Genomic DNA, 22725 nt, shown 5'->3' with positions numbered 1-22725 from the left:
CCCAGAAAAACTAAGACTAATCCCAGGTTATATGCGGACCCGACGGATGAGCTTAACAGGACTCAGATTTATATATACTGTGTTCATTTCGACCTAGTGGTGGATTAGTTCAATATCCTTGAAGTAACAATCGGATATGCCATTAACGTGCTATCGTTTAGTTGGAATATCAGTCACAGCTTGTTTCTTATTGGAATTTCAATATGCTTCTTTAATTGGTTTTCTTTTAAACATTAAGTTTCTTTAAAGTTATGCACTGAGCAGGAATCTTCCGTCGATGGACCGCAATTTACCATGCATTTATTTGCAAAAATTATTTGGCAGTCGGACATGGTTATTTTTTAATCATATTTCAAAACATAGTATGTCATTGTCAAAAATTTTTTCCAGCCTTTCTAGTCGTTTTTACAAAATGGGAACAAGAAATTTGTATGCGCGTGCTACCCCTCTGGCTCCTGCTCCTCTGGCTGCTGCTCCTCTGGCGGTTCAAGGACAAATTGGCGGCCACTATAAATTTTACAAAGTTGAGTACTGTCACCGTGGATGCATCGGCTCAGCCGGGCGAAAAAATTTCAACATCTTGAGTCTGTTCCGGTTCCAGCTCCGGTTTTAGGAATTTACGCAGTTTTTGTATCATCTTGCACCTTTCAAACAAAAAATAAATCAAACTTTTCGTTCACTGAGAAAGGGAAAATTTCAAATGTAAGAGGGTCCAGGGACAAGGTGTATTTAAATGAATAGAGACCATGCGAAGAGGCTCTGCAGATCTCTCTACTGTGGCAAACGGTTTAAAACGATTCCCATCATCAAATTTTGACCCTTCAAAAATGTTGGAACATTTTCATTTCTGTCACAAATCTAAGACTCTAAATTTCGACCTCTAAGAAAATTCAAAATTGTAACATTTCGTAGTTTTTGATCATCATCATCATGTCCAAAGGCACGGGACCGATGTCTAAATTGTATAATGCTATCATTCTCAGCGTAGACAAGATTGTGCCCCAAGCAGCTCAGCCGCTGTGGCAGTCACCAGCAGGTGAGTCGTCGATCTCGTCCTGTAAACGATCCATAAACGATCTATAATGCGTTCTTTAGGGCCGAAAACTGTCTTCTTCTGGGCCCCGTTTTTTAAGTGGGTAAGTTTAATCGACACCACAGTCTGAATACCATCTAAACTGTATCCATTTAGAGCCTAGTTGCGGCTGGACTAGGCGACACATTGAGTCGCCCGGCTCAGAATATTTCGCTGAATCAATGCGGCTCCCTGGCGGCAACTGGCTTGATCTGGTCCCGCTACTCAGTGGTTATTATACCAAAGAATTACAGCCTACTGGCCGTCAATATGGCTGTCTTCTTCATCCAGTCGTTTTTGGTAGTTAAGCATCTGAGGTGGCGCAACGAAAAGGCCCGGAATACTGTCTTCAAGCACCCGTACTATCCCATTTGGTCGGGCGATGATTGGTGAGATCTGTGAAGCCACAATACTGATGATAAATAAAACATAATCACTTTTGGTTTGCCGCTCTGGAGCTTTACCGGTTTTATTCCTTTTTTTCTTACGCATTCTTGAAATCTTCATTATTTTTATATATGTTGCTTGAAACTCTAAGATATACATAAACTAATTTTTCACGCCCCCCGTGCAGATGGTGTTTCGGGGGCGTAGGCTTGGGCATGTGACTTACGACTAAAGAACTACATATATTATGTAATATGTAACTAAGTATATCGTTTAAAAGTTGGATAGTGCAATCAGCTTGAGTCTTCTGACTGGTCCTGGTCCCGCGACTCGTGCCGGGGGGCCTGCAGGGCGGCCGGGATAGTGCGCACAAGCGGTGCTGCGATTGGTCGTCCTGTCGCCAGTCGTCCTGCAGCCAATGCGCTGCTTGCAAAGGACTCATCGTTTGTGTTGGGGATGGATGGGTGGGAGTCCTCGGGTCGGGGCTCGCCACGGGCACAAGTTAAATCGCAACGGGCCTGCAATGCAGTTGGCAAGCCTCGTGGCCCTCGGCACACTCACACACACACACACTGGCACGGACGTGGCGGCAAGGACTCGGTGCCTGGCCAACAGGCGTATGGTTGATAAATTACTTAAAGAACTTTCCATGCGCATGTGAGCGAGGCAGGCCAGAGAATTACTTGGACGACTTGCACCAATCCCCGTAGAGCGTGTGAGTGAGTGTGCTCCTTCCTGGACTGCTTGACATGTTGCCAAATGCATTGCGCGCCGCATTGTCCTGGCCTGGTGCTTTCCCCTTCCCGTGGTCCCCCTCTGCACTAGGCTTCGATTCCGTACTGAACTGCCATTGGTTGGTCAGGCCTCCGATAGTTTCAGTTTGGCTCTCTGCCTGGGTCTGTCTCCACCCCAATTGGCCAACGAGGTTTCCTTTGGGCCTACTAGTCGCTGCAACGAGATATATGAAGAGAAATGGTAAACATTAGTTGGGGCTGCCACTGCCAGGCACAAGATACGTCATCAATTTTCGACACCCGTTAGGAGAGTAGAGTGGAGCAGGGAAAGTTTTCAACAGAAACTGTCAGAAATTTCCATTCCTGAGAAGTCATATCCCATTTACTGGATATACTCGTACTTATTTAGAGTTCTAACACACAAAATCTTCCTATATATATGAGCATATATAAATGAAACCGACTAGTTTCAGTATCTGCAACATCATCCTTTTGGACACTGTGCTCTCTAATCCTTTTATATATCCATCTAAATTGTGAGCCCTTTATGAAGATACTTACATATCTCATCTTCTTATCTCTTATCTCTAATTTCAGTGTCAGCTAACATCAGGTTCCTTTTCGTATCCCTCCATCATCTATTCTTATCTCACGTTTTTATAGACCTAGGCCACTGTGCCACCGTGGTGTTAGTGTTGGTGTTGGTGGTGATGGTGGAATGGGTAATGGGCCTCTGCCAAGATGGTAGCTTGCCAAAATCTTGACTAGAATTTTTTCTCACGCTCGCTTCCAAAAAAACCAAATAGAAAAAAAAATTGAAATGAAAGAAAGAAAGAATCTGAGAGATGGCGGGATGGCAATGAACTTTATTGCGTAATGCAGAATCTTGGCAAGCGGCTCGCTCAAAGGGGATTCCCCATGCCTTCCCCATTCTGAGAATTCCTACAATGTAATTAAAGCGCCACCTGCCGATGGGGCCCTGCCAACGCCTGATGCGTAAACAAACGAAAAGCTGACATAATTTATGATCATGGAGTTTTGCCAATAAGTTTTCGAGATGCCGGCCAGACACACTGTCTGGTTCGATCAGCATCGGAATGGAATCGAAATCAGCCTGAGAGTCTCACCCTCATCGTCATCATCATCATCATTATCCTCTTAATCGCTGGATGACTTCGGGAGAGTTCTCGCATTGCCTGAGGTCAGGTCGATGGTCGATGGTCTCGACGTCACAGAATTGTGCTATTGAACAGCTGCCAATTGCGGCCTACCACAAATGTTACTCATTCCAGAAAATCCCGAGTTTTACTCCTCTCTCTCTCTCTCTCTCTCATTATTCGTGCAAGTGTTAATTGAATTATGGCTATCGGAACTGCTCCAGTATATGGTTCTATAAGGGGCACAGATATTGGGGTAGGGCTAGGACCACACTTGGTCTTAATTGCCTTTGAAGCAGCTGCTCGAACTTGGTTCAGTCAATTTATGAGCCCAATCATTGCCAAATTATGATAAATTATGCCTGAATTTATTTTTGCCTTTGGTGTTTTCGTATCCATTATTCATTCATGAACATGGCCGAAAATTGTATTTAATTTAAAGTGTGTAAATATGTGAATTATGTAAGAGAATTTGTTTGGAACTAAGAATTAATCGTTGTGTTAATCTTATCATCAATTAACAAAGGATAATATTAATATTCTTAGACCGGAACTCATTAGATACCATCGTTTTACAATAAATACTGCGTCTTTTGAGATTATGAGTTTTGGTTTTAGTTGCCTCCTCAAAGGCCTGTATCGTACATATATTCCAATGATCTCATCATAGATGATCTCATGTACTTTACCATAGATAATATATGTGAATAACGATTTTCTTTTAAATTCAAATTCAAATCAAATTCCACCAAGAGACTGACCAAGAGAATATAATCATTATATATTATGAAAAATTAGATATTAATTTTTTTATTATGTCAAATACATATCCTCTGTCTTAAGAAAATCCTCTATTATAGAAAGCAGACGGAACGAATTAATAACGCAGATTTCTTTATAATATAGATCGTAGTGCCTCACGGACAGCGCAAAAAGTATAAAAATCTTTGACGTTTTAAACAAATTTCGCTGTCTAAATTGTTTTTCCTTTTGTTGTTTTTGGGTTTTTGTTGTTTCTGATATTTTCACGTTTGTGTTGTTGTTGTTTTTCAATGTTTTTCCGAGGGAAAATCGCTTTTATTTGTTTGTTCTAGAAGCTGAAAGTCGGCATTTTGGTTGGTTGAATTTTGCCTTAATTTTTTGTTCTGTTTGAATTTTCTTGATTTTGGTTGATTTTTCCTCGCTTTCGCCGTGTAGAATTTTTCATTTACCTTGCTATTTTCGGACACACTTGACGCGCGGCCCGAAGAAGATCGAAGACGAAGGCGAAAGGCGCAAAAAGCGATAAAACCGTCAAGAGCCGAAAAGAAAAGTCCGAGAAAATTGCGCAGAACTGTCGCCTGCCCTTATGTATGGCTCCGGGTGGTGGGGTAATGTGCTGGGGCAAGGGGAAACAGTGTTATATACCATATATAAATAGGTATTTAGACTGGCTCTCTATGTGTTCTTGGATCTTTGAGTTGCGATGACGCGCAATTGACGCGGGCAAAGACGCGTTGAAAGCGTCGCCGCTGCGTCTATTTTTGTGGACACAACTAATACTACTTCCACTGCAGAAGATACATTTACAGATACAAATGCATCTGGTTGTATATTTCGTTTTTCGTTTTAATCTATTTCAGTTGCTTCATCGAAAATGTATTTCGTGTGGCTCTGTGCTGTTCGTTCGGTCTGATTTTTGTTGCTTCCCTCCATCTGTCTGCCTCTGTGGTTTTTGTGTCTATAGTCTATAGGGCGATGCGGCACAAATTGTAATTAGTGTTCGTATTTCTTAGCTTTAATTAGAATTTTTTTCGTTAATTTGCACGTTTTCTGTGCATGTGTGCGCCCATGGTAAACAAATGAACCTTGGGATGCAGTAAGAGTGCAGTTTATTTATCTGATAATGATGCAAGCAACGAATTCGGGCTCCTAATTGGGTTATACTAGGGTATGAAATGAAGGTTGCGGGGCGCTGTTGGATATAACACTGATTATATCATTCTTACATTCTTTAGTGTTTAAATTTCTTAAGAATCTTCTCGTCTTCACGATAAGCTAGGAATTTAGCCAGATGGGCAACACTGCCTAGCAGCCATTGGATTTTGAGCGTAACAGTGCTGCCAATGGTCCAAAAAGAAATACAATCGTTATTCTAATACAATTTGTATGCAATAAAAGAGAGATACAAAAGAAAAGATTTTCAAAATCAATCGTTTTAATGATCTTCATACAATCGATACAACTTCTATATAACTTAACCTTTCTCTTATCTTTTAACTATGCTTCGCTTCCTGAATATATCTTTTTGTAAGCATCGAGCATAAAAGTCTTTTATTTTTCCAAAAACTGACTCAAAACTTTTCTGCGTAGATAATTCTCCAGTTGTGCGCAAAAAACATTTTTGATGATTATTTTTTGTATAGTTTTGAAGAACACAAAAAAATCATTTCAGCGAGGATTTATGCGTACAAAAAGCGCTTAAGTTGTTTTGTTCCTATGGGTTTTAATTGACTCCAGCTGGACAGCTCTAATGGGAGTGGGATGCTCCAAAAAAGAGTGATGTTCAAAGAAGAAATGAACAAGATTTCACTGTCACAACTTTCACAACTGTCAGCAATGCGATCGCCTTGAAATCTGAAGAAAACTGAAAGTCAATCAAAAGAAACTGAAAATGAAAAGCAATAGAAAGATATACAGAAAATTCGGTTTCGGAAACTGAATCGGGAAATTGGCAGAGAAATCTTTGAATATTAACTGTCTGGCAAGACAGCCAAACAAAAAAAGAGAGACTGAGAGGGAGACATTCAAAAACAAAAAATTCTTTGAATATTGGCCAATAAATTTTACAAGACGTTGACATTTGGCCAACCGACAGGCTAAAACGGCCTTGCCAAAGGCCAATCAAACGTCATTATCTGGTTATATATTGTAGTATACGTACATATATATGTGATAAACATACAATAATCATAATGATAATTGGACACCTGTTGGCAAGTGCCAGCGAAAGTCTGGCCAAGAATTTTTTGGCCAATTCAACAACAATCGAGCAGCAACGATGACGTTCTCCGAGTGAGAGAAAAATACTGGGCAACTCGTCAAAAATGTGCGTCAGCAATTAAAATCATAATGAGATTGCCAAGTTAGAGGCGCCACCAGCCCGATACGTTGCCAGACACGCGACCCCTGGCCACGCCCCTGCCCCCACACACACATTCCGCAGGATGCGTTGCCAACGCTGCCAAAAATCTTGGCAGCAGAAGACGCCGACTGCTGGCCACGTTTGTTGATGTTTATGTTGGTTGGGATATTTGGCTTCCAGAGGCGCAGAGGGCCCAGTGATGGTGCCAAACAGGAAGAGGAATCAAAATAGGGAAGAAAGAGCGGAAGAAGAAGGATAGAGAGCAGGCACAACGAAGATGGGATACACTTTGAATACATTTTAAAGAAACACCCACCAAAAGAACTAGGAGAATGATATAGATCTTCTTCGAATAAAAAGAGGAATTTTTGTAAAAGATTTTATAATCAGTCCAGTAAATAAATGATTATTATGTGCAGAAACAAATAAGTACTGTGATTCAGATGAAAAGTCATTCCTTTTCTGCGTTGCAAACATATTTTGCCCTCTGCAAGAGTACAGTCAGTCAACCCTTTCAGGAAGGCCTCCAAAAACCCCCCGTGGAATTTGTCTTGGAAGATGGAACATCTCGTAAGTGTTGACTGGTTGCTGCTGCTGACTGCAGGCTTTCTCTCAGACTGGTAGGCGCTGCCAATTGCGGACTGCGACAATGCGGCGTATACGTAATGAAGGAGGCGAACACACCAACCCAACCCCAGAGCACATAACGTATACGCAGTGCTGGACAAAGTTGCGGACACAAATGCATAACAAATAAATAACAAAGGCCTGGACCATCATTATAAAAAAACCGAAGAAAAACTGAAAAACTTGGAAAAAATATGGAAAGAAGAACGTCCGTTCAAAGGATGGCCGAGCGAGAGCGGGCGCACTAATAAGTTTTAAGAAAAATGAAAATGAAAAATCGTTTGTGCATTTTTATAAGTGCAAAAATATGCAAATAGAGTAAATCATTACTGGCTGGATGGTGAACACTGGACCAAAAGGCAGACAAAGTTCTGGGCGGCTCTGATGACTGCAGAAGGACCACGAGGAGCACCACTGAAATCATAATTTGGCGATTTATCTGTTTGTTTGTTTTATTTGCCGCCTGTCTAGGCCATTGAGAATTATGGGTTTCGACTGTCGGACAAAACTGAAGCGGTCACAAAGTAGGAAGGAGTAGAGCCTAAAGGACGTACAGCTTAAATTTCGGCTGGAAATTCGTATTTAATGTTCTTTGACAAACATTTCTCACTGGCAATTCAATTAGTTTTAATTGCTCGACTTGGCGTTTAAAAATGTCCTTCGCGGGCCATCAATAAAATCGATGCAGGCCATAAATCTTCAAGCCTTTCATTGCACAGCGAAATGCAAAATGGGAATCGGAATTTGAATCCCAATCTCTGGCGGAAACACAGATAAAGGAGCCGTAGAGAGAGAGCCTTTTGTTGGCTGGACATATGCAGCCAGTCAAGGGGAAAGGACACAATGCCTTGGACTTGGCTGCGTTTGGTTTAGTTGCCAATTTCCGGGCAAAAGCGCTAAAAAAGTAGAGTGAAAGAAATGGATGCCACCGAAAAAAGAGAATTATTTGCCAGGATGTCCGAAACATTGTTGGTGTCAACAAATTCCTTTTCAACGGACTGCAAAAAAATGTTCGACCATTGCCAGCAGAAGGACAGAACGAAGGAACTGAAACCAAGTGAAGACAAAATTAATGTGGAAACATTAAGGAATGCCCGGAGTGTCCTGCTCTAAGTCCTGGGCAATTAAATTTCGTGTTAATTTTTTGGCCCTTCTCTGGAGCGGGAGAGTGAGAGTGTCCCCTTAGTCTTTCTGGCCAATTAACTGTAGGAGAGGTTGAAAGATTTTTAATTGTTCTAATGGCTCGTAAATCTCTTCTTGTACAACTTTCTGATTGTTGGAACTTGTTGTGTTCTTCCCCACTGCAGACAGTCATAAATTTGGGAATTTACAATTTTGAAAATTCAACATAAAACTATAAAATTTAATGGCACCGATTGGGAACTACAAAGGCAGGCAGAACACAGATATTTGCCCAAAATTAATTGTCCAAAGTACAATGTACTCTGGCGTGTTTTCTTTTTTGGTTGCACAGTCATAAAAGAGTAATCTATCTATGAGATTAATTTCTGATATATGATTTTCGTTTCATCTTGCGGCAAATGTTGGAGGCAATCTGTGAGAAGGGAATGTGGTCATGGGTGCGGGTCTGGAGCTAAGTCTGAGACCCTTCCCCACGCGTATAACTCATCCTTGGCCTCTGTTCATTGAACCATAAAGGAAGGCGGTGATATAAATCGAAGCAGGATGCTGGTCTAAGAGTATGAGTCGTCCTTGTTGTGGGAGAGGTCTTTAACAATTTTGGGCCAGGCCTGTAAATTCGCCTGGGAGTCTGACTAGATGTTGGATGACTCTTCTCTGGGCACGCCCCCCTATGGCGCATTTAACATTTTCGTTGTCATTTCTGCATTGCACTCGGCCTTATTTATGTGGCGCCAGGATGTGGCTCTGCCTTTGCGGGTTTTTTGGGGCTTTTTCGGAGGATGAGACTTCACTCTTTTGGCGGGCGATTATTACCATGTGGCAACAGCTGGTCTTGGCGGGTGGGAGACGGGTTAAAGGTTATCGTAAGCTTTGGGTAACAGCCGCAGCGTTTGAAGAGCATTGTTTAAAAATTAGTAATTGTTTTGGGATGAAATTTAAATACATATTCTAGTGCGATAATTAATTTATTGTGCCAATGGTTTATTTAAATTGAAATAACTTTAAGCTTGAAATATTCCTTTAAAAGGAATATCCAATACTCTTTGCGACTCTAAGAAGAGTTTAGGAATTCCCAAAAACCATTAAATTCTGAAAATTTGTTTAGTTGTTATGCAATTCCCCATGATGACATTTCCTCCCTTTGGTACAAGTCTCACCAAACTTTGTGAATATAATCTACATATACTATCAAGTCTATATCTAACTATGTAGTTTTCTATCATCCAACTATATATGTATGTATGATGTCCCTCCTTAAGCTTATAACATTAAAAAAGGATTGTTTTCTTATATGAAATTTATCTGCCTATTGAATAGAGCACCTTTATCCATCCGATTAGTTCATTGGAATGGCTGTAGATATATTATTTAGTTCAACTCTGGATTACTTGATACTTTCTGGATTCATCTGTTAGCTCGAGTCTGTTGTGTACCCTCTGTAGCTGTCTATTTGGAATCCTCTCTTTACTCCCATATGCACCTCTCATTATTAACACTACCGATTCTTACTTACCATTATCTGGCACTCTTCCTCGCTCAGATGTTCTCCATTTTCCACTCCTCCTCACTACGTCCTCCTCCACTCGTTCCAACGGTGCTGCTTCATCATCTTATGCTCGACGAGACCAGTGCAAGTGCCTCGCGCTGATTGAATTTAGGCTCGATCGAAATCGATCAAATAATTTTCTACAAGTGCTTGTCATTACCACGTATTCGATATAACCAGGGTTATATTATGTATTTCACTAAGAGTTTAAGAGTATTCTTTGTTCTATTGCATATTTATAAGTGTTGGTTAAGTTTCAATAACGTCGTAGTTATAGTTGTTGGGGGATTAAGTACATATTCTATATAAGTTATTGCTTTCGGTTGAGTATTTTATGTGTGGTTAATTTATAGTTTATATGCGATTATTCTTTATAGAGTTTTAAGCACTACGTTCACTATGTTGAAATGTTTGTAACGTTATTTAATTTATTTTTTTGTTGATTTTTTATTGGTTTTTTCTTTGAAGGGCCTCTCTGTGGATGATGTTTATCCATTGAGGTTTCGCTGGCGTTTGCCTGGCTCCGTGCTGACGTGCTGATGGTCCAGGACGATTCATTACATTAAGCCTGGTCCGATGAAACAATCAACATTGCCAAAGGTTGGTTGTTGTTCCTCTGCAGCCACTTCCACTTCCAGTTTTTGTTGGTTGTTGGTTGGGTCCGAGCCAGGGCTGCCATCATCCTGCCACCTCCTTCTCTGGCACCCTTTTTGGCACCGCATGTTGGTCAGTCCACACGCACACATTTCCACACACACTTTTGCACACACTTTTGCACCACAGCAGCAACTGGTTGTTGGTGTTGCGGAATGATGCTCCTCCTTCTTCTTCTTCTTATTTTAATTGATGTTATTTCTGTATGATTGCTGTATGGTCGAGACGGACGTGGAGGAGCATCCTGTTGGTGGGGTCCAGCGTGGCCCATCCGTGTGTCCAATAGCGTGTGGGCCTGGTCGGCGTGTTCATCTGTGTGTGAGCTGTCAATTGGCCATCAACCGTTGTTTGGCTCGATCTTGGCCCTGATGTTTGAGTTGGCTAATCAAATGGCGAGAGCGGCCAAAAAAGTACGCTGCTGCCACTGCCACAGCCACTGCCACTGCACTGCTTTCACTCCACATCCTGGCTGCGTGGCGATGTCTTCTTAGGCCACCTCAGTCCTCAGTGCCTTGGCCAGGGGTAAGGGCCAGTTGTTGTTGGCCACTTTTCTTGGCTGGCTACGCGTCGCTCAAACTCAAACTCAATTGGCAGTCCACAATCCGCAGTCAGAACCGGTGGCCAAGGGTCCGTCCCGGTCCCGGGGCCGTGTAGCCCCGGTCCGGTCCGGTGTTGGCTGCCAGCCTTTTGTTGGCTCGCAACACCAGACGCTACCAGTTTCTTGGCCAACTGACTGACGACTGCTCGCACGGGCTGCCAAAAAGCGCACCAGAGGCCCTCGAACGCTGCTTCTCTCTGTCTCTGTCTCTGCCGTTGTCGTCGTCGCAGTCGTCTCGCTGCTTTTTGTGTCGTCATCGTCAGAGCCCCAATGCTTCCATTTCCCATCTCCCACCTCCCGTTCACAGACCCCTACTCATCTGTGCCCCACTCTCTCTCTCTCCTCTCTCCGGTGCTCTCCCGTCTTTGCCGCTTGCAATTCCAACTGGCTGCGCTCCAAGCGTACGACAATCGCACAAACGGGACAAACGATCCCCCACACCCGACCCCCCACCGCACACCCCCCATTTGTATACTTTGGCGCTCGTCTGGGCTTCGGTCGCCTCTTCGGCAAATTTTCGTCGCCAGCGCCAGAGCAGCAGCAGCAGAGCTTTCTCTGCTCTCTGTTACTGCAGTTCTCTCTATCTTTCCTTCTCACTCTTCTAATATTGTCTGTTTTTGAGGCATTCTTTTGAATATTTTTTCAATTCTCACGTGCCCGCATATGAATCCAGAGTTTTTGGTTTGGCCCGCGAAAAAAAATAACAGTACTGGAAGATTTATGAGAGCACGTGGTTTAGGGAACATGCGGGTGCTTGCTCCGTTTTATATAGAGGAATATATGGGAATTTGTGCTGGGGATTTATTCTAAGACAGTGATTAGGAGATCTGTGCAGCTGAGGGAATTGATGTTTCTGGAACACTCTTGATTCTAGTCGAAATATTTCATAATTTGAAATAGGGCACATCAACTAATGATAGAAACTATGTGCCTCGATATCAAAAGTGTTCTCTTGTAATAGAAAACATTAAATGAGCCAACAAATTCTTATATGACTGCGAAAGCTAACCTTTGATAAGATAAATGTCTATAAAGAGGGACGTCTAAGATAGCTCGTTTCCAAAATTTATTAGAGACTAGAGCTTCAAGTACCAATGTAGATCGACTGATTCGTTTTTGATTAAAGAAATGTTATTAATAAAATTATAACCACTTTAATAAATGCAATAACAAAAGGATCTACAGTGTTTGGTGGACTTCTCATATGGAACCACGCTCATGAATAAAAATGCCTTTATTAGAAATGCTAAAGCGTTTTCTGACTTCGGTAATCTACACTATCTAAGAAATTTTCTTATTATAATATTATTTCTGCTTCTCTCGTGTTCCTCGACAGAACCCGATTCCCTCAAGGTATCCCCGATGGCAATCTGTGCAACAATCAATTTCCCAACCAAAATTACAAGTACGACTATGAATGCATATGCAATAGGAAAAAGAAAAGGAACAAGCAGATCTCAAAGAAGATATATAAATAGATGGGTTTGCCTTTCGACAAACGCATAAACGGAGTCATAAAATTAGAATTTAAATGAGGCAGTAAAAAGTGCAAAAACTACAAAAGCAGAAGGGCTGAAAGGGTGTCTTTCTGCAAACGACTCAAGGGGTGGGGTCTGCTCCAGGCCCTTGGGGAGCTGCTCCAGCTAAATGAATGCAAATGGTCAACAGGTTTTAGCAGATGCAAGGACATCTTCACGGAGCATATCGATGCCAATCAGAATAAGTGGGACCCTCCAGAACCCACTCCATTCTGTCCCCACATATAATACGCTCTGCCCTGCTCCACTCATCCTGAGTGGATACTTTGTCTGAGTTATGAAAAGAGTGGCGCCAGTGTAAAAATTGTATGCAAGTGCAAAAATTTCCGATGTAAAAATGTAACCAGTGCTAATAAATTCCTAATAAATGCATGTTAAATAAAGGCCACAATGTTGTTCATGCACTTAAAGAAACCAAATTAAATCAGGTACTGTTAGGAATATAGCTTTTTCCGTGAGTAATAGCTTATTAACATCACAACGGGGGCGACAATCAAAGACAATCATTTCAGATTGAAAATTGATAATACACAAAATTCGACATGCAATTCAAACGGTAACTTTCTTTTCTTACAGTGTAAAGTAGACAGCCCTAGAGGAGGATACCGGACCGTGTTAATTGAGCACCGATTACGCTGCTATTAACGGGGGACGCGTCGTACCCCAACACGGATCGAAGGTCGGACGCGAGTTAGTTAACCGCCGAGCGAGCCGGAGAACAGCAACAAAAACTGTGACAACCATGCGAGCCACACGTTGACCACAGCAGCACGTGCTGCCAGCGGCAAAAACAAGCTAGCTCTCTCCAAACCCCCGTCCCGGCCCATCCTCTGCAACTGCAACTGCCGGGTCTTAGCCACCTCACCAGGGGGTGGAACTGCTGTTGCTGTCGCCCTGTTTCCGCTACCCAACTAAACGTTTATTTATTGCCCAAACAGCGCCAAAGGACAACAAGGCCCAGCCTCCAACGAGCCACCACTTTCCACTCCCCTGGCATTCCTGCACCACTTCAGCTAGACAAAGGCCAGGCCAAAGATAAACATACGAGTACGAGGGCAGTGCTACCACTACCACACTGCCAGGATCCCCCATGTTGCCAACAGTTCTTCAACAGAGCCTGAGGAGAGCCACAAAAAGCGTGAGGACAAAAAGCCACACATCTTGATTTTTGCCAAACAAAACATTTTTGTCGAGCACTTGCCCAACGACTCCGATGGCTATAACTGTATTTGGTTATGTTAGTCACGTGGCCTTTACTTGGTTTTTGCCAAATTGCTGGACAGAACAGAAGAGTAGAGGGTTGGCTAGGGTGGTCTGCATTGCGCTGACACGGGCAAGGGGTTGACTCGCCTTGGCAAGGAAACCGCAGTTTGTATTTTTATTGTGGCAAATAGCAACCAAACAGCCATAAGTGTGTGAGGCTAAAGGGAAAGTAACCAAAAAGTAACCGATTCAATAGCAACATTTAATAGTTTGGGTTGGAATATATTGGAAAAAGATACAGCAAGAATAATTAAATATGAAAAATTTCGTTAAAGGTTCCTTCATCCATTCTTAAAACACTTAGAAATGGAAAATATCTACTCAACCTGCATTTATTTTGGCCACATTTAATCCTGGCAAGCTTCACTCTTAGCCCTAATATGTTTGTCTGTCAGCCTTATCTTTCACTCCTTTTTTGTCAACCATTTAAACCCAAAAACCCTTGGCTTTTTTCTTTGTGTTTAATGCCGAGCAGGAATTTCTAATCGTTTTCCTGGAAATTACCTTCCACACATTTCTCCCGTTCTGGATGTTTTTTCGGTGAAGGCGTCGAGTTGATAATTTCCTAAGCCCGCAGAAGGCAGACACACAATGAAGAGAGAGTCACCCACATTATCGAAAAGTTTTCAGGTCATTAAGTTTTGTCGAAGAACAGGAGCAGGCCGACCAGAGGCAGCCATTCATGGAGGTGTGAATGAACCGAAACCGAACCGGAGGGCAGGCAGAGCTCTGGTGGGAGGCCAATAGTAAAACAATTGAAAAACTAAAGTGGCAATTAAAGTATGTTTTAGAAATACTTTAGAGGATTTGTGCGAGCAATTTAATGCACATATGCCGAGATTTATGTGTTTTGTTCGCCACGCTTGGCCAGAAGTGCAAAACAAAGACACATTTCGCTTTAGACAATATTTTTCTTTTGGGCAAACAACCATTTATGGTATGGGTAATGCTGTCTCTTCGAGCTGGGGCCCAGGCCCAAGCGCACGCCTCCCCTCCCCTCCCAATCTATGTATATGTGTATTCTGGCATTTAAATGTACGAAATTGTTTTTGCCGCTCGCTGGCATGGCATCCTCTGACAGGATGCGAAAACGTTTGAATATTCCTTCGCTTCGTCCCGAACATTGTATTATTTTATCCTTTTTTTCTGTAGTTTTATATTTATTTGGTTTTGTCGCTGGCTGTCAGGATTGGAGGGCTGGCGAGGGCTGGCGATTTTTTGCCTGGCCGCGTATTTGGCATCGCGATAGCGCCAGGAAAATGTCTGCTCCCAGAACTAAATGCAGTTCAAATATCGGCCAGTGCGTCAGGGGGAATGTCTCTCCTTAGCCAGCGACTAGAAAAACCTCGACTTAGGCGGCAGACACTATCCGCATATTAAATTAATTTACTTGTGCTTTGTTGACTGTCGGTCAGTCGTCTCGTCTGCATTCAAAATGCGTTTTCGCGTTGCGGAGAACACACAGGGGAAACAAGCGAAAACATTTTTCATTTGCATTCAACGGTAGCTGCGATTGGACTGCGCCTGCTTTTGGGTTTTCTTTGATTTTCTTGTGGCGATAGATGTAGATGTAGATATAAATGGATGGATAGTTATTCTGTGAAACCAGGGCACAACGCACATGTTGTGAAAGTTTAACTGTTGCCAATACCTTGATTTGTGCCCCACCTGGCAAACAGCAATCACACCACTTGATTGATGCAAATCCTGTTCGAATTGTGGAAAGCTGGTGGTAAAAGCTAGAAGGGAGATGACGACCGATCTTGTTCCATTTTTAGTTAATCTAAATGCCAGGCATCTTCATTTATGCATGTCTTCATTTTGGAAAGAATTTCTTACAAACTTCGAATGCTTCGAATGTAGAGAAACGTTTTTCAGGTAAGAGATATTGGAGTCTTTATTGAATACATATGTAAGTTCATAAAAGATATACAAGTAATTCCAAAGTTCTGCAACGATGCCTACCAAATTAATATTTCGCCTGGCCTCCTTCCATGCCATGCAGTGACTTCACTATCGAAAGACAATAAATAATGTTAAAATGTTAATGAATATGTCTCCGAATTTGCTTCTTTTCTGTTGGCTGCTGCTACAGAAAATAACAATTTGTTAAATCAGAATAGCTTTAAGTACATTTAGAACATCCGCATAAAATTTCGTACATTTTCTAATGACAAAAGACGCCGCCAGTCAACATTTGCTGACGACATATTCCCAACAGGTGTAGACGCCGTGCCACATCCAATTGCAAAGCTATTTTGGGCCGTGAGTCGCCTCTGCATCTCTCTTCCCCTTTGCTGACTGGGCTATAAATATATATGTATGTATGTGTTCGTGTGTCGTGGTGTGCCTGAAGTGCAGCTGGAAAACTGTCCGAGTGCAGTGGCAGGGAAATGGCAAACTCTGCAGATGAACTTTAACCCGCAGGCATCGGAAGTCCCCCAAAAGCATTTCCTCCCGAATGTTATGGCCACCGCAACATTGCGACACAAAACACTTGAACGAAAAGAGCAGAGTATCAGGGCTCCCGCGCTCCGCGAACATTTTTTGTTTGAGTTATTTTACGAGTTTTATTGGCTTTTATTGGCAACGAGATTTGAATTTTTCAAAACGACACTTGCCGTCTGCTGCGGGTCCTGGCCGGGTCTAGTCGTGCTCTCCTTTCTGGCTTAATCGTTAGTCATTTTTTATGGGCATTATTGTGCCTGCAGGGCGACTAACAGGTGGCGTCCGGACATGTGGTGCCCTCCTCCTGGACATAACTTAACCGCTGATTGCACTTTTATGGCCAAAAGTTGTCTCTGCCAAACAAACAGACCAACCGACCAACAGACCATTGCGATAACAACAAACTGCTAATTAACTGTTGACTAAAAAACCGCTTAATCCTTTTAGCCCCGAATTTCCAACAATCAAAAGAGGAAAGGAATCTAACCATTGAAGAAAGGGAAGGAGAGCAATCCCACCATTAGCAAAGCGTGAAATCCAGCCATCAAAAAACAGGGAATGCCATTCAAAGTGTGCCGCATAATGGCAGACCACAGACAGACAGACAACTTGCTAATTTTCATGCGCCATTTAAGGGGCGAATCCGGGCCTGGAAAGGACCTCCGCCTCCGCCTGGCCGTGTCTTTCTGTCTTGCCTGTCACGAATTCACTTGACAACTCTTTTTTCGCCGGAGCTTTTTTTCCTGGTTGCGACAAGCCCAGTCTCCTTGGGAGCTACTTAAAATTCAGTGCCTGGCATAAACATCCTTAAGCATCCTGCTAGTCAACAGTCGGCAGCTCGCGATGCCAGCAATGCGCTTTAACGATATGTCAGAGATTAGAGAGCGTTACAAATGAATGCTATGGCAATTAATTGGGGGAATTACGAGTAGATAGAAGTGTGGGGGTATTAAGGAGTAAAGAAATGGTGAATGTATACGAAAGCGTGCTCTCTTCAGAAGTTGTCCGACGAATACCAAATAGAGAAATAAAAACAAAGTTTCTAGAGATCTTTGTGATCTCAGCTGAGATCATAATTATAGATTGTGTATAGATAACACCTTGGGAAGGATGAAATCTGAGGTTTAGTACACAAATCAAGAAGTATATTGTGTGTTAGAGACCAGCTGTGCTATGATTATTATCTAAGCAGCGGGTATGATATCGTCGAATACACAGAGCTCTTGGATTTTCTAGATTTGGCAATTGCAGGGAATCTGTTTATAACAACACTTTTCACAAGTCATTTCCTTTGGCTCCCCAAATGCAATAATAACCACAATAAAATTTTATAAAAATGAACATTACATGTGAATGCTCATATAGTAATCGTAAAACATATAAAAACCAAGACAATTGCCAACGGCACTCGGAAAACAAAGCAAACAATAATTTCCCTCATATATAAAAAGCCAACAAGGACTCAGAGCCAAGTGCAGAAGCAGATGACGAAGAGCTGGAGAAAGAAGACCACTGTTTTGGGCCAAGTCAAAACGGATGTACAAATTGCAGAGAATAATTCAAATTGTTTGACTTTTTGACAATGACTGCGCCCACACCCACACCCAGCACAGACACCCACTACTCCTCAAGGCTCTTATCTTGGCATATGTACATATATGTATGTATGTTTGTATATGTGCCGTTGAGAGGCTGTTGCTGGACGAGCTGGCGCCATTCGTGTGCAATATTTTTGGAACTTTTGGCTATTTATTTAAGCTCTTGACTGCACTCGCGGGTCAAGTAAGTGAACTTGCTTATCAGACTTTTCTTTAATGTCATCATTACATTACCTCTCGTCTTATTACAGTTTCGGTACCCCCAAACGTCACTGCCCTGTGAGGCTTATTTTGGCGAACAAATGTGGCCGTTCGGACCATAGTGCGCTGTGCCCGAAAAATCGTTGCATTTTTTCCTTCTGCCATTAAGTTGGAATGACTTTATGCCCTTACGGATCACAGTGCGTATGAGTCACATTAATTAGTTAAACTGCCAGAAAGTGCGCTTAAAAAGCAATTAAATGTGATTAGCATAAGTTCCCTCTCACTTGCACAGTTGCACACAAACACTGAGACACATCACACACATTAATTTTCTAAAATAGCTGCATATTTTCTGGGGCCGGGGTGCCCGAAAAATCGCTGTATACTTTCCGGCTGCCATTAAGTTCGAATGAGTTTTTGGCGGTTTTGGGGTTTTTTGCCTCTGGCACGGCCCCATTTGACTTAATTAGTTGGCCGACGCCAACAATCGACGCCCTCGCCTTGCACCGCCCTCTCCTCCCTATGCCCACCCCGCTCCAGTTTTCGGGAACCGAAAAACTATGAATTTATTTGACACTTGAATAAATGCGGTTTTTGCGCCGGCCAAAAACGAGGAAAAATGGCAGAATATATATTTTTCAAAATGGATTTGCAGTCACCAGACAAAAATCTCAACCATCCGAGTCCCATCCCCACATACAGGGTGTCGACACATGCTTGCCTGATATATGTATAACCCATGTCGTGGCTCTTGTTCCGCAGTTCGATTCACAGCTTCGCATCGCAATTTCCGTTTCCTGATTTCCTTACCCTTAGTCCGGGTCCGTGTCCTGAATCCTAGTCCTAGTCCCTGACTGGTTTGGGGTAATGGCTCCTGGTTTGGGGGCGTGTGTGTACTTAGCGTTTTGTAAAATACCATTTCTGGGCTCTCTCCCTAATTTATGAATGCCGCTGCTAAGTATTCGTCGCTCTGGCGGCAGGCGGTAATTGTGATGAGTGTGTGTGGAGTGCATTTTTGGGATGTTTCGAAGATGAACAAAGGGCTAACAGAGAAATGATGTCATCTAGGGTAGGAGTAGCAGGATTAGAAGTTGAATGACCTGACTAGAAACTAAGTGTTGGAGCTGTATTCGGGATTTCCTTTCTATGATCGTCATATCGTCAGCTTTCAGCGCTACTATTCCTGAATTCTACTGCAAACCAATTCAATTTAGTTCCAATTCCATTTACATATTAACACAGCTGCCAATTATTCTGACCAAAACAATCGCTTTGATCTCAGGGTTCCCTAAGTGAGATATTCCCCTTAGAAAAAGTCTCGCCTGCTTGAACCCTGGACTTCCCAGGAGGCTAACCCCTCCTGAAACACCTGACCTTGCCCAAAAAATTTCAAGCGCAATGCACCTGAACTACCCACACACCTTAACGCACTCTCCGCTACACCCACAACCCAACAAAAGAAGTATCTTTCTATAATTTGCAGATTACCAGGCCCGAAGAGTCTCCCAAACGATTAGGAATTCTATAAAAATCGTAATACAAACATACCCCACTCGCACAATTAACAACAAGTCGTACACCTTTTTATTGCTTGGACCTCCGCTAATGTATTCCATTTAAATTCAGCCCCTGCCTTGGTCTGGTGTCGAAATAGCACCGCTACCAGTGCGTTGTAGAGAGTCGAATCGAGCGTATCGCACACCACCCGATCGAGGGGGCCCCGAGAATATAATCAATAGAGGAAAATCAAAATGTTCGCCTTATCTACGTTCCTAAGTTTTGTGGGTTTCTACGCACTGGCTTGTTATCTATACGAGCAGTTGAGAACGCCGCTCAGACTGATCAAGGTTCGATGGTGCACCGACGAAAAGGATCGACCTTCCCTCAAAGAACGGTTTGGCGAATGGGCTGCCATCACGGGAAGCAGCGATGGCATTGGCAAGGAATACGCAAAGGAGCTGGCACGACAGGGAATCAATGTGGTTCTAATCGCAAGGAATCAGGAGAAGCTTCAGGCAGTTGTTAAAGAAATTGGTGAGTATGATATTTGGAGTTCATGCAATTTTGTACGAATTAATCAATACCACTATGACTCCTCAAAACATTGTCCACAGAAAGCGAGTCCAAGGTGCAGACCAAAATAGTGATAGCGGACTTTACCAAGGGTGCGGAGGTCTATCCGCATATAGAAAAGGAATTGGCAAATCTACCTATTGCCATTCTGGGTAAGAAACAATGCGCACACCACATACATCAGACTTTAATGTGTGTCTTCTCCGACAGTCAACAATGTGGGAGTCGGAACACCTGCAGCTATCCATAAATGGAGCCAGGAGTCGACCCAGAATATAATAGAGACCAATATAATGGCCGTTTCGCAGCTGTCGCGTCACTTCTTTCAGCGCATGAAGGCCGAACGGATTAAGGGAGCCATCGTAAATGTTAGCTCGGGAACAGAACTCCAACCGCTTCCCTATGGGGCCTACTATGCCGCTTCCAAGGCGTATAACCGCAGCTTCACGCTGGCCCTGCAGTGCGAGGCCGCCCCATATGACATCCATGTCCAGCTGCTGTCTCCCGACTTTGTCGTCACCAAAATCAACTCCTATTCGCGCGCCATCATGAAGGGGGGCCTCTTCATACCCTCGGCGGAAGTCTATGCACGCAGTGCCGTCAATCAGCTGCGAGATGGTGTGGATGAGACACCTGGTTACCTTTGGCATCATGTCCAGACTGCTGTGATGCTGGCCGTCACCTGGCGGATTCGTCGTTTCTTTGCTCTCAAGCTGTTTAAAAGCCTGAAGTAGCAAATCCACTTTAAGTCCTGCCCCACAATCTATTCACCATCATAATGTTGATAAATACTATCCAAGGATTGGTTTCATCTCTCGTTTTTGCAGTTGTCTAGAGATCGCAAACGGAAATACCTAGCCTACATATGCATAGATAGATATAAAATCTGTGTACCGGTTAAAATAAGAAGTGTCGCGACATACATCGTCATGACTGCATTTTTTATTCAACTATCCCAAAAAAGTCATGGTATCTTTCTAAAATCTTTCTAGTTCGTTACAACCAGATCTATAACGCGATTGTAGACCAGCGACGTCACATCCTTTGATATGATGAAGTCGAAGTGCGTGAAGCTCTCGAGTTCTACCTTCCGACTTTCAATGCAGTTGGGCAAACGCTTCTGCAAGTTGATGACGTCCGAGCCAGAGGCCAGCCAATCGTTGCCCCCATGGTGCAGGACCACCTTGCACTGCGTCTGCGACAGATTGTAGGACGGTGGCGTCAAGGACTTGTAGCGAATGAGGTTCTTAGTAGGACCGTGGTCATAGCGGCGGAAGTGGAGCTCCTTGTGCAGCTGGGCGTAGTGGTGTACCTGCATGGTGGAGGCACCCTGGGAAACGTGACCGATGACGATGGGAGTCAGAGTCTACAAAGACAAATCAGTTTAAAATGGATCCAAGTCTGTTCTTGGCCCCCCAAGGCCCCGATTAGTACCCGATTGAAAGTATTCCAATTGAAGCCGCATAAGACAAAGTCAAAAGTTCCGCAAATTTGACTTGTGAGCTCGGTGGCCGGGCAGATGTGGTGCCGGAACTTCTGGATGAGCTCTGAGGTAGCGGAGATAATGTAGCCCCCTAGTTTTACAAGTAGCGTCTGTAAGTGCGCCCTGAAAGTTATGACCAGTGAGTCAAAAAATGCAGCTCCGACTCACCGATAGGGCTCCCTTGAAAAAGCTCATGAACTTGAGCACAGCACTGCGAGTCTTCTCCATGAACGTCGTCGGGGAGAGAGCCTGCATGATCTTCACTTTGACAGAGTACTCGGGGTGTTCGCTGCACATAACAAAGAATGCTGTTGAGCCCTGGGAGTGCCCAATGTACTGAATTTGCTGGAACTTCGTTTTCTCCAGAACCAAGTCGATGGCCGATGGAAGATCAATGGTACCGATTTCGTGGAAGGAGAAGTCGTAGAAGTCCTTATCACTAATACCCCTTTTTGTGTGCTCCTTGGAGTAGATATTGCCGCGTGTGTTTAGCATCCAGACATCGTAGCCCTTCTGGAACAGTATGTAGGCTAGTCCATTTGTCGGGCCCATGATTACCCAGGAAGCTGAGCTGGACATGAGACCATGGACTAGTAAAACGGGCTGAGCACCCGGTCGCGGCATGCGGTGCATACAGAGCTTGTAGCCATCTTTGGTGATCACGAAATGGGTCTCTACCGGATATTTATACTTCTTGATAAGCTCAACCTGTGGGAAATAGTCAGTGTTCCAGTTAAGAATGTCCTTATGTAAGGATGTTCTTGTAAACGACTCACCGTCTTCAGTTTCGCGTCGATTTCAATGTCGGCCTGCGTGAAGAACTTTTGGAGCGAGAAGTCAAGGTTGATGTTGAGGTTGGCAGAGATATCGGTGCATTTCACGAGGATGAAGGTGACTTGGAGGATTAAAAGTGCCGGCAGCACATTACAGTAAGCGATCCGCATCCTGGGACTGGGGTGGTCTACATAGGTGGCTGGGAGGTCTGCCTTATATAGGACCCATTGATTATGTGGCGTATCGAGACGGATAATAGTGTGAAATGGAGAAAGCCGTGAAAATCGGCGGTACAAATGGGG

The 22725-nt window shown here is 43.3% G+C and overlaps 3 protein-coding genes and 1 long non-coding RNA gene across 4 annotated transcripts; 2 read left to right on the top strand and 2 right to left on the bottom strand.

The window, feature by feature from the left end:
- Window positions 1–729: 729 nt before the first annotated feature.
- On the top strand, window positions 730–1529 carry LOC6589775 (mitochondrial pyruvate carrier 2). Its single transcript, XM_002014682.2, has 3 exons — window positions 730–1036; window positions 1096–1136; window positions 1190–1529. The coding sequence occupies exons 1-3, from the start codon at window positions 931–933 to the stop codon at window positions 1463–1465; spliced, it is 423 nt and encodes a 140-aa protein (XP_002014718.1). The 5' UTR covers window positions 730–930; the 3' UTR covers window positions 1466–1529.
- On the bottom strand, window positions 1510–11162 carry LOC113565692. Its single transcript, XR_003408718.1, has 2 exons — window positions 9758–11162; window positions 1510–2407 (listed from the first exon to the last, which is right to left on the bottom strand). It is a non-coding gene; the product is annotated as an uncharacterized LOC113565692 (long non-coding RNA).
- An 8605-nt stretch (window positions 11163–19767) lies between these two features.
- On the top strand, window positions 19768–21094 carry LOC6589776 (inactive hydroxysteroid dehydrogenase-like protein 1). The gene is made up of 3 exons (XM_002014683.2): window positions 19768–20127; window positions 20208–20318; window positions 20377–21094. The coding sequence occupies exons 1-3, from the start codon at window positions 19845–19847 to the stop codon at window positions 20898–20900; spliced, it is 918 nt and encodes a 305-aa protein (XP_002014719.1). The 5' UTR covers window positions 19768–19844; the 3' UTR covers window positions 20901–21094.
- Window positions 21087–22608, bottom strand: LOC6589777 (lipase 1). Its single transcript, XM_002014684.2, has 4 exons — window positions 22426–22608; window positions 21818–22357; window positions 21601–21759; window positions 21087–21532 (listed from the first exon to the last, which is right to left on the bottom strand). The coding sequence occupies exons 1-4, from the start codon at window positions 22591–22593 to the stop codon at window positions 21155–21157; spliced, it is 1245 nt and encodes a 414-aa protein (XP_002014720.1). The 5' UTR covers window positions 22594–22608; the 3' UTR covers window positions 21087–21154.
- Window positions 22609–22725: the final 117 nt, after the last annotated feature.

Source organism: Drosophila persimilis, unplaced genomic scaffold (genome assembly GCF_003286085.1).
Source record: "Drosophila persimilis strain 14011-0111.01,24,50 unplaced genomic scaffold, DperRS2 tig00000191-arrow-pilon, whole genome shotgun sequence".
In the NCBI taxonomy this organism is placed as follows: Eukaryota; Metazoa; Arthropoda; class Insecta; order Diptera; family Drosophilidae; genus Drosophila; species Drosophila persimilis.
Note: the sequence above shows the minus strand (reverse complement) of the source record. Positions and strands in the feature narration are given on the sequence as shown.